The sequence below is a fragment of the Homalodisca vitripennis genome, chromosome X (assembly GCF_021130785.1).
Source record: "Homalodisca vitripennis isolate AUS2020 chromosome X, UT_GWSS_2.1, whole genome shotgun sequence".
Taxonomy (NCBI): domain Eukaryota; kingdom Metazoa; phylum Arthropoda; class Insecta; order Hemiptera; family Cicadellidae; genus Homalodisca; species Homalodisca vitripennis.
Genome location: NC_060215.1, coordinates 86,204,218 through 86,217,041, shown reverse-complemented (window position 1 = coordinate 86,217,041; position 12,824 = coordinate 86,204,218). Strand labels below are relative to the sequence as shown.

The 12,824-nt window shown below is 31.9% G+C and overlaps 1 protein-coding gene across 1 annotated transcript in view; it reads left to right on the top strand.

Moving 5' to 3' along the window:
* Positions 1-229: 229 nt before the first annotated feature.
* LOC124369305 (tyrosine-protein phosphatase 99A-like) overlaps positions 230-12,824 on the top strand; it is a 92,866-nt gene continuing 80,271 nt past the window's right edge. Inside the window, exon 1 of the mRNA XM_046827243.1 lies at positions 230-611. Within this exon, the coding sequence (XP_046683199.1) occupies positions 512-611 (100 nt within the window). The 5' untranslated portion in view covers positions 230-511. The remainder of the gene's footprint in view (positions 612-12,824) is intronic.

Sequence of the window (12,824 nt, the reverse complement as noted above, 5' to 3'; positions counted from 1 at the left end):
GTAGTTAACACCTTCACTGTGGCTCTACACTGAGTTAGACCTACAACTACTCTAATATAACTTTCCTTATTATTCTGCGCGTTAAAGCGTATGTCGAGTCAACACATGTATAGCTAATGCATAAAGTGTACTGTAGTCTCTGGTCTCTGGATAGGTACAAGGCAAAAAAGCTTGAATTAGAACCAGAACTAGACAGACTGAGGACAATGGACAAATCGGAATCGGGCTGCCTGGCTGACTCTGAGACTGACTTGAGTGGGGTAGATGCTAGGTGTTGTTAGATGTAGGTGTCAGTATCAACTGAAGTAACTTAGATTTGAATAACAATAAAGGGGTATTGTAATTTATGGGTTGGATGAGAATTAAAATAATCCTGTGGATTAAATGACATTTTTAATTCGCTTGTTTATATAAGACACGCTAATAATGGATGCAGTTGTGAGATTGTTTAAGGTTATTTTCACGAAATTAAAGTGGGTCTTCACCGAACTGTAAACAAAGTATTTTCAAGATGATGTATAATGAACTTCAAAGTTATTTTTTGGTTTTCTTAAGTATTTCGTGTTTTCGGCTTGATGGATTGACCTTTGAAGAAGATAATCTAGAATCAGGTTAGATTTAACCTTAAGAATGTACACCTAGCTGTAGTGGATGAGACTAGGCCCTATACAACAAATAAGAAACTTCATGAAAAGAAACTTGTTATTTACAATAAGTTTTAGATAAGCTACATAATGCTATCATTACAATCTATAAATGGCTGTAGGTTCAAGTAACAAGGGCAAGTCTAAATATGCCAATCAAGATTTGTACAATTCAGTAAGAATGTCATCTGATAATATTATTTTTATGGTGTAGTTGATTTAGATTTTTTCGAATTTATTTGTATGTCTGTCTAGATTAAGTGGAATGTAATTGTAGGTATTCAGGGAATGGAAAGTACAAGGTTTCTCTTTTACCTTCACAGCGGCTTTATACTGAGTGATTTTGGCTACTAATAATCCCCTCTCTGCGCTTTAACAAAATATCAACAGCAGTATCAAACTAAAATTAATAAGAACAGTATTTGCAGCATTAAAATGGACAATAATGTCTCAATTATGATGTAGACAGGAATAGAAAAGTTAGAGATGCAATCAGTTAAAAAGTAATATTTTAAATATTTAATGTGAAGAAGCCAATTCTATAGTTTTACTTTAAAGTTCAAAACTTCGTCTAGTACCCCCATTTTTGGTACTTAAAAGGTATCAGTAAAGTCAATGGTTGGAGTTGCCTATCATAATTTCAACCTTATTGACATATTCTTCCCAAACAAAACTAAATCCTACAGGTAAGATCATGAAACATTAAAAGCGGAACTGTTTTTTGCAAGGTAGTGGAAATTATGGTTCTATTGTTATGTTTATTTGCTCTGTCAAGTTGTATTTCCAAGCTCTCTCAGTAATGGAGGCATTTTGAATAGACCCCCCAGAATTAAGATCTTTTAGTGGTATAGGTATCTTGAAGAAATATTTTTGTTTGTCATCATCAGCATGAGACAGTACCGAAGTCGCTGCAGTTCATGCTTGATGGCTGGAGGCACTCGTATTGTTACTTGATGATTCCATCCCTTGGATAATTGACATTTGGTTGGTCCAAGTGTGTTTTGAGATAGGACACAGCATCCTTTTATAGGTAGCAAAAAATAGCTTTTTATAGGCTCATGTGCTTGATAATAATAAAACTACCTATACACCTTATAGAAACTCTCCAAATCTTAAAAGCATTGGTTCACCAGGAAAACCTTAGGTCACTTTTAAATTTATTTTAGTCTTTATTAGTAGAAATTTTCTTAGGCAAAATTCTAAATAAGTTCTGGGCCTAAATTTATAGATTTATGCCCGAATAAAGTTAGACGATCATATTCAGAATTTTTGAGTCATTTTATGCCTCCTATTATATCCATGTTTGGTGGGTGGTGAATTAATTTCTTGATTTTTGATGTAAAGAATTGTTTCAAATAAAACATTATTTCTAACGGCTGCAGGTGGAAGACCTAGCAGGGCTTCCATACAAATATTCTGTTTAAATTTCCGACATAAGTCCCCCACAACACTACTGGATAAAAAAAATCTTTTGTTCTCATAGTCCATAATAGACCAGTTTTGACAATTTTATCCTCTCCTCAGAATACACTTTTAGCTAATCCACCGTCATTTTTGTGTCAGTCTGATATGAACTCGTATTTTCAGAAGGTCATAATAATAAACAATACCATTATTCTTTTAAGCCAGTAACCCCTGAATACACTGCTATTATTATTTTACATATCCTACCATGGTGTGGCTGCTGATGTCAATAATGACTAATATGGGGCTGATTCACGGCCACAACAAGATAACATGACGCATATTGCAGATGTAGATTGAGGAAATATTTTTCCGTGTGTTAAAAGTAGCTCTGCTTTTAATGTTCCACAACTTGTTATTTGTAATTTTCACCCACTTAAACTTCATATTGTCCTGTTCAGGAGGTTGATTGCAAGAAGTGAATAACGTGAAACTTGTATTATATATTTTGAATTTTTAGTTTGTAGGCTAGATGCCAATTCTTTAGCTTTACTTTAAACATGATGAAACAATACAGTTCAATCAGGCGTCTTAAATTGTTGTATACTGTAAAGATAAAACTATGCGACTGTTCTGTGTTTTGCATTCACTGTGAAGTTTTAGTGTGTTGTTCTTGTTTCTAGTGTTGTAACTATGGAATATGTTTTGAAATGTCAACAATTTGAGTTTTTAAGAATGTAAATGGCTAGATCATAAATGTAAAGATTTATTACATACTGAATTTCTGTTTGAATAAAAAGTGGTTTGCACTTATCTATAGGTTTAGAATTTGTGAAGAACTTGTAGTCCGGTAAATTTAGACATTGACCCTTGCAAAAATTCCCAGAAAGCTGAAAATTTGCATAGGTGTTAGGGACACCATTGTTATGAAATTGTGAAAAGTCCCCATCGATCCCATGTCTGCAATTTTTGTTATTCAAGGTCAAATTTCACAAAAATAGGTTTTTTGAATTTTTCTGTGAAACGGTTAGTTTTATGAAAAAACATGTCAGACAAAAATTGTAGATCATGCAATTATATACAAAAATGCTCCTTATGCTTTTTTCATAACACTAGTGTACCTAGCGCGATTTTTTTAATGTGGTTTCTCCGGTAGGCCTATTCCACAGTCTATTCCAGTAAAATTTAATGAATGTTTGGTTATTCTTCTTTTTCTCAGTCATTGCACTCTTGTCAGTGTGGTCGTTGTCAATCAGGTGTAGCTCGAGTGACAAGTCCCGTTATATTTGATTGTAAACATATTTTATTAATCAACATCGTTATTAATTATTTCCTCTTCTTCCCCTCCATCTTCTTCCCTCTCTCTGTATTTCCTTCTTCTTCTTCATCTTCTTGAGTAGACGTAAATTGTACTAACAGCTATACATCAGTTGTTTCGTCGTTCATGTAAAAACCTTCTTCTGTTGGAGATTCAACATTTGAACACGATTGGCCTTGACAAGTGGTGCACGCTAGTGAACATAATAAGCCTATTTTTGCAGCCGTATCTTAAGTTACACCACTTTTTGCAGATGCAAAAAACAGAATTAAGGAGGTTTTCTGGTGCAGGTGGAAGAAGCGTGTGGGTTGGTTCCAATGCATTAATGACATGCTTCCAACCCCATTTTTCCGGGTCTAGTTCATTACCAAGCCACACCTGAACCTAGTAATATACACGTGGTGAGCGGATGCCGTGGTTGGAGAAAGACAAGCTAATTGCACACGTTTTTTATTAAGTGTTTGTTTTGCAAAAGATAAGTAACGTAATTTGTCTATGGAAGTAATTTTTTGGAGCTCCATATAGAGACAGAAGAAAGTGAGTTTCTGGTGAAAAGTTGATATCTTCGAAAGCTTGTGCATAAGTAATAAAACTTTCTTTTTCAAACAGTTAAAAAATTGTTGCTTTATCCCTTCGAAACACTGCTGATGTCGTATCACAGCCAATCATAGCATGTAAAAACTGTATATGATTTAACCGATTAATTATCTTCTCGAATAATTGTTGCCGCAGTTGATAGGACCTTATAGGACCTTCATTTGCTCTTCATTGCCTTTAGGTTTTTTTCACTCCAATCTTGATTGATAATATCATGATAATTAACAATAAAAAATACAATGATAATTGTCCTAGTTTCTGAGTAATAATGACTCTATTGCCATAATTTAATTTCAATCGTAATTTAATTTTTCTGTTATCAACACTTAAGTTTTTACAAATATTTTCTAATTCTTCTAACGTAAGCTGGCAGTCATCACTACTTTCAATATATGAAAATATTTTCCCCATGGCGAGATACAATGCTTCATCTTGAGGATGGCCGACTTAGCCTCCAGTGGTCGGCTTTAAAAATGATACAAAGCAATCATTATGGTATTTAGCTTCAGCAGCAACTAAATCGTGTTCAAACCCGATGCGAGCAACAATAGTTTTTGCGGTGTCATCAGAACGAGACTGACCTGCTTTCATAACTAAGTCTTTAAATGAAAGAGTTCTAACGTTACACATTTTACGACGAGATTTCTGTGCTTGTATCTTTTTGTATTCCTCACTCAACTTGTCACCGCAAAATAAACAACAATTTTTAAAAGAAAAATATGACTCACTTACATGTGCTCTAGTACGAGGAGGACTTTTTGAGAGGTACTAGCTTATTCCTCTTTATGTTGCTGTTTTGCTGCTGAAATTGTACTTTTTCTATTGTATTGTTTGCGACACTGCATATGATTTGTTGCTGAATTTACATTCTTCAAGTAATCAGTAAATTGATTCCCCCTTTCAATACTCGCGTAAAGTAACGTCTTTATGCCGCGAACAACAATAACACATTCACTTGAAGATACAAGTTTAGTGCAAATAAAACACTATCGTGACATATTTTCAACAAAAAGTGAATACAGCACAAACTTTGGCAGAGAATAGACGGAACGGCCACACACTAGAATGACAGGCAGATGTTCAAAGGGCACATGGTCCCTTAAAATTAGGGACTCCGTTTTTTAATATCATATTCTCAGAATTATCGCTCAATATGAATGTATTAGTCACGCAGACTTATAGATTTACTTATATTACTGATATCATAGGCAGCTTAGTCGTGTTTATTATGGAAAATACAGCGTAAGAAATTTTGTAATTGTTTTTTCTCAATAATGGTTAGTGTTATGAAAAAAGTATAAGGAGCATTTTTGTATATAATTGCATGATCTACAATTTTTGTCTGACATGTTTTTTAATAAAACTAACCGTTTCACAGAAAAATTCAAAAAACCTATTTTTGTGAAATTTTACCTTGAATAACAAATTTTGCAGACATGGGATCGATGGGGACTTTTCACAATTTCATAGCAATGGAGTCCCTAACATCTATACAAATTTTCAGCTTTCTGGGAATTAATGCAAAGTTACCCCTATTTTTTGGCTAAATTGACCGGACTATTGATTGCCTTTTTGTGTTGGTAATTAAGATATCTTGTATCGTGCAACAGCTACCCCATATAATTAAATGATATCTTAAGATAGATAGAAAATATGCAGATCTTAAGTAACTATCAAATACACAAACTGTCAGTGGCTTTAATGAAAGACCACTCTTGAAAGCCTGCTCAGAAGATGCTCTTTAAGTGGCCCCCAGGTCAGGTGGTCATCAACTATTACTCCCATAAATTTTGCTTGGCTGGTTTGGCCTTCCAGATCATTATTAATTATATTTTCTGATTTGAGATGGAAGATTTTACTTTGGTTTTTTTTTATTCGTCAAAAACCACGTTTCTACAACTTCTAATGTGTTTTCGGTCTCCAATTTGGGCTCTTCAAGGTTGCTTTATACTTAAATAAAAGTTGTGTCTTCTTCATTCAAAGTAATGTGTTTGCTAAAATATAGTATGGCATATAATTTATATTTAACAGAAACAAAATTCAGCAATGTAAAATCCAGAATAAAAATAAAAAATCAACAAAGAATGAATCTTCTTGGTCCGATCATAAGAATTATTTTTTTTATAGTTTATTTAATGCATGTTTGGTAATTTTTTATAGCACTTAGATTGACATGGGAGTTCAATGTTACCACAATTTAATTTACTACAATGACTCATAATCTGAAAATTCAAATGATACCTGAGAAAATCATAAGTCTCCACATGACATTTAAAAAGACATTAACAAAACAGTTTGAACCTCTTGTTGGTTTGCAGTTTAAGTGGCAAAAATTGTGTTCATGCAGAATATTTAGTATCAATAGTATTATAGCCTGTTTATTTTTTAAAGTATAATGTCAAACTTTTGTTGAAATCTACTATGTGAGGTAAGGAGAAGTTTTTTGAACTTCTTGAAAAAGATATCAGGATTCCCTGAAGGTGAGTGATATTAGAAGGTAACAAGTAACTTAATTCTATTCACACCACGTGCTACAAATCAATTTTCGATACTCAATGAAGTTGTATAACATATTCTGATCTGATAGAAATTTTAACAAAAATAAGTGAAACATCTCTAATGTGGTATGAACTATACAAGGCACAGTGGAAACCAATTGGAAATAATACAGATACTTCTTGTATATATATAACTAGTGTTATGTAACAGCTATAATTTGAATGGAAAAATTGTTTATTGAGAGATCTAGGTTTTTCTTGTAAACCTTGAATGTTGAGAAAAATATGATTGCTAGTTGTTGTCATTGAGCCTATAATAAAACTGTCTTCAGAATAATACAGTACATATTTACCAAAAAAATAAGGTTTTGATTTCACGTATTTCTGAAAAGTAGGCCAACATAATTTAAATTATTCAAAATATTGCAATAAAAGGTCATTACTGTTGTTAATTGATTGGCTAAATATAAATAAGGGATGATAATGTGCTAACTGCTAAAACATTAAATAAATAGGCTTATATGACGCTAGTCATTCTGTATACAGCTAAAAACAATAATAAAGTAGGTATCAAAGATAAAGATAATTATATTGTATTAAATATAATTTAACAATCCGTAGAGAAAAAATTAAGTAGACTATCAGTTGAAATTAGTTTTCCTATAAAATTTGTGTTTTATAGATTATGCTTTAAAAATATCATTTGGGTTTGGTTTCTATCAGTATATATGTGTGTGTGTGTGTGTGTGTGTGCGCGCGCGCGCGCGTGTGCGTGTGCGTGTGCGTGTGTGTGTATATACAGCAAACACAGACAAATTTAAATTTAATTTTAGAAGTTTATGTATTTAATAAATAGTAATAAGATACCAGGATTTTCAACATTTGCCATCGTTATACGTTATAAAAGTATAATGCAACATTTTGGAATCTATCCTCTTCGTCCAGGGGGGGGGAGGTATTAATACATGTAACAGTAACGAAATGTTATCAATAATTACATCTGCAGTAAAATGAATAGCTTCTGCAGTGTCCAGAGATAAGAATATGACAATGTAGACCACAAAACTGCTGTCTGGTTGCCTGTTCTAGGCTGCAGTAACAAGCCGTATCCAGGTAACTGATGACATCAAGGTTCCTCCACTTTTATCCATACCTCCAACAAAACTATAATTTGATATTTTATACTTCCAGAATTCAAATACAACATAGTGCTTTCGAATGCTTCTTATATTCAAATTGAATAATATCAAGTTTATTGTACATTTAAAAAAATCACAAGGTGTAATATAAACATAATATAAACAATAAACATGTACTATTAGGATCATTGCCCTAATGGAAACTAAATAGTGATTCAAACTACTTAGTTTGAGATATTTTAATCTTAAGTGGCATAAACTTATGTATTTCTGCCTTCAAAAAAATAAATATTACACATCAATGTAGGTTTTCATTCCTCCACCTGCTTAAAGACAGTTCTGTGTGTACAAAAACACTTCTGTCTCTAGAAAGTTCAAGGCGCCAAGCGAGAATTTTATAATTTTTATACTTATTTAACTCATTTAATCCATTCTTATGATATACCAACTTAATAAATGTGTATGGTAACTTTTTTGAGAGTATATACTCTTCTGCTTTCTATCATATTCCTCCATAAATTTAAATTATTACAGAATTCAATGGTTAGCAATGTAAAATTGTTCATTTTAGAATATGCAGGTATAAATCTTTATTCAAAATACATTTTTTCTGTAAATATCTATTTAATTAGATGTTAACAAAAGTTGAAATTGAAGACATGACAGATTAAAAGGCCATGAACCATGTATGAAATATGATGGCTGCTTAGTTTGACCATGAGTGCTGATATTATCCATTAAAGATCTGTGTTAATAGGTTTGATTTAACATGGCAGTGTTAATGTCATGTTTTGTAAAACATCAAAGAAGTTGCTGCTGATCATAACATGATCTCTGATAAAAATGTCTTATCAGAGAGAGACATAGGATTACAAAATGATAATAATAATCTACTGTAATAACTGCTATTCACATTTTTCAGCTTGCAAAAAATATTCAATATCTGATGATAGTATTTATATAAGAAAATATTATACCTGCATGTAGATGTAAGTAACCCGTATTTGTATATTGATAGTCCAGTCAATGTGTTGAGAAAAACAGCACAAGGGGAAAAATTATTATATAGCTAATTTTTTCCCATTGACTAATACCATATAGACAAGTGTGATACTAATAAACATCACACTGGTTCTACTAGTCGGGCAAATTCTTAGTTCAATTCTTCTTAGTTCAAATTCTTAGCTTAGTTCAATTTGATTACTTTACTAGAAAAATAAAATATTTTTTAGAGAGTTTCAGAATCCTGAAATCATAATTTCATGACAGAGTTATTATGTTCATAAGATTCGTATTCTAACAGATTTTGCATTGAGATACTTCACAGGTTCATTTTTCACTTTAAAAATATGCTAATTTTGAGTAAGCCAGGAGTTTTATATAAATACAGGCAATAAAGTGTACATAATTTTATTTTCTATTGTTTATTCTTTAACTGCACTCCTGGAGGAATTATTATTATTGAAATCGAAACATTGCATACAATTTCAAACTGGTCAAAATTTCACTTTACTTTCATTAACCCTCCATCAGGCGCTTAAAATTAGAAACACCATCAGGCGCTCACGGAGGTTTCCTCCAGGTTAGCGAATAATGGATATCATAGTCGTTTAAACTGTTTTTATTTGTTTAAACATTCATACTGATTTAATTACAATGTAATATATTCATTTTTAGAAATTAAATAAAAATTACTCTCTTATGTAATGAATTTTCCAAATAAGAAATTCAAAATTAAAAAAATTTTATTGTATAATAACAACATGATTTATTTTAAGGAATAATGCAATTAATTGTAAAAATGTTTAACCTACTGTAACAATATATGGAAATTAACTTAGTTTTTAACTTCTTACAAAAACAACTTACTTCAATTCTTGAGATATTATACAATTGTAATGTCAATTATTACTCTAAAATCAAAATTTATTCTTTACTAAAAATTTTTTAAACACTACACAAAGTTTCAAAACATTTTCCTTCTGGTTCTTATAACGGCAATGTTCACTCCATAAACAGTACTGAAATGTTCCCTAGCACACGGGTACTGTACTGACAAGTCTCTCGTCTTCATTCTCCATTTCACAAAATTCAAATAATTATATTGTAAAACTTAAAAAGAAACCATCACAGGTCACACATTTAGGCGCACACGGATTATTACTTTATAAAAACTAAACACTATAAGGCGCTCACGGAGATTTCGTTCAAGCACTACAAACACAACATCGGGCGCTCACGGAGGAATCGTCCAGTCTCGCACGGAAGTAGACCTCATACTGACAGATTTTGACAAAGATAAGCGGGAGGTTATTGTTTCGCTTCCCCGAAAGATGCTCGTGAAGTACACTGCGGGAAACGACTGCCAACATCAGAAAAGTAGTACTATTTTTAATAATAAAAAATACACGGAGGAAAACTCCGTTTAGCGCCCGATGTAGGGTTAAAAAAAATTTACTCCACATACTGGGTGACGATAAAAATTTCACTAGTATTACTCACTTTAGTTTATAATTATTTATCACTTGACGAATTATACTTTATAATTATTTATCACTGAAAGAATGAATTTGATCACATCTCACTCATATGACTTAATGAATACAACCACTTGCTAATTGAAATCCAAGCTAGTATTTGGTAAATAATGTCCATACTTATTTGCACTTACTTTTAATAAAATTACAATTCATGTTTAATGTTTATATTTTAATTAGTTTATTTAAACAGACATAAATAAACGTACACATTGTGTAAGCCATCTATCTTGATGAAATAAAATCAGCGGATCATCACTTATGGCTCCCACATCAGGACTAGATGTGTGATGATTAAAGTATCTTGGCACGTGCATGGACAGAAAGTAAACAGCATGTGTAGACTTTGCTCTACCATCAGGTCTCTTATCAACATGCCCATATTTGGCACTTTTTACTGCTTGCTCAGATCAAAGGTACCATTACCATCAGACTTCTCATCACCTCACATAGGCCACTTCTTTCCACTTTTGTATATTTTTTTTGAGACAACACTAAGTTAATTATTTTAATTTAATTAAACCTATTTTAAATAGCTAAACCACACCCCCTTTAGTCCACCTCAAGGGAACCGGAGACGACGCACTTTGTGACTTTTACTCTCTGTCAGACCTGTCCTCCAGTTCTACATTTGTCATGTTTCCTTCATAAAGTCTACGTAAGTCTGGAAATTTCCAGTCATAACAAGGATCTTTTTTGGATGGACCGTCATTTAGATTTTTGCTTTCAAGGTTTTCTAGTTGAAGGCAACTTTGGCATCGTGTAAGACTACTACTGAATTGCTGACCTCTTCTCACCCTTCATTTTTCAGTGCTGTCCCCTACTGTCACCTAAGTTAAGATGGTAGGGATTCCGATTGTTAAGGGACTTGATAGTATATTGGTTAGAAGTTGGCCACCACCATTCTTATAGTACTATGGCAATTGGGTCTTTTTTCACTTCTTTAGGTTTAGGTATAGTTAAGTTTAGTTATAGGCAAAGAGTGTACAAAAATATAGTAGTCTAAAGAAATTTAAATTAAATATGTGGTTCCATATGTGAAACGCCGCCTACCGCATCAGAATACAACGATCCAGTCAGAAATGGCAGCGCATAATGTACTTCACAATGTGTACTTAAAACAACCCGCCATTTCTGATTGGATAAACCTTTTAAGATGCGGTTTGCGGCATTCAATTCTACTAAGTGAGCTCTTTCAAATGAGGTATCACTCGACCCATGCTTTCATTTAAGATTTCCATGTTTTCCTCTGTGGGCCGTCCCCCCCATGGTTGGCATGTCATGGTAATAGCAAGGAAAAATAGTTTACATAGCCATATGACACTGTGCAAAGTTTATAGATGTTATCTGCTATGGTTTGTAAAATATTAAGCCGTACCCAGACTTTTCAAACACCTTGTATATATATATATATATATATATATATATATATATATATATATATATATATATACTCTTCTAAGTACTTTAAAGTGTACATAAAAACAGAAACAAAAATTCAGTGCTCATGTTTAATTTTCGAGTTCACAGAACCCTTCATCAGAACTGCACTGAATTAAAACATATAAACAGAACTCAAACCAAGAACAAAAGAAATAACCAAAAATTTTAACAAATAAATACCATAAACAACAAGATTCCAATCAGCTGTGTGTAGAATATTTGTAAATGTTTACATAGAACTAAAAATTTTTTTGTTATAAAAATGAAAAGAGAATCATCTTAGGTTCAACCCATCTGGTTGCCTTGATTTTAAAATTAATTGATGTGCGATTTCAACATTTCTTAAATTTATCAAATTGGTATTTTGATTGGGGTTTGGCTCTAAATGGTAAATTCCTTTTAGGCTGAAGCAATTTTCTAATTTATTTTGATTGTGTTGAATCGCATGAGCAGATAATGGTCTCTCATAATTTTGATGAACAACATCAAATCGATGATTGGTCATTGTCACTCTTCACTATAATATATATATATATAGTGAACTCTCTAATACTTCTTTAACAAGTTGAATAATTCTGTAAGTATGCATTTTCTGACTCATGTTCCTCAGAGTTTACAATATAAAAGGGGAAAATGCTACAGGTTATAAGAGATTGATTAGTACACTGTACATTACATACTGCAGTAATATTGTCGACTTTTCAGTCAACTCAGAACTTCTTTTCATTAGCAATTATTAAAGATGTTCTAAAAAGAATTATATGTATGGCTATTGAACATAATTTATTACACTTTTAATTATAATTAAACCTCCAAAACATTAAATTTTAAATTTTGTTCTTATATTTATTATGGTTTTTTTTAATTTATTGGCTGTTATGTATTTCTAAAAGTGTTATTATTATCAATAAAAATCTTATATTATTCATATTTGGTCTTCTTATGTAAACTTTCATTATTCTAAGTGATTACTATACAGGTAATGTATTTGTAGCTTATAAATTTGTTTACTGTTGTCGTTATAATTAATTTCTTAGCTACCATAGCTTACTATAACAAGCCTTTTAAAAATATGTTTTATTATTCAGCCTTTATCTCAGTTCTTTTATTGTATATTGATGTAACATATATAATCGTATTCTGATTGCTTATATATGACAATGTTTATCACTTTATGACAAATGAGAGTTCTGTTATTTTATTATTATTATCAACTTAAATGTGTTTAGCAAAGATTTAAAATC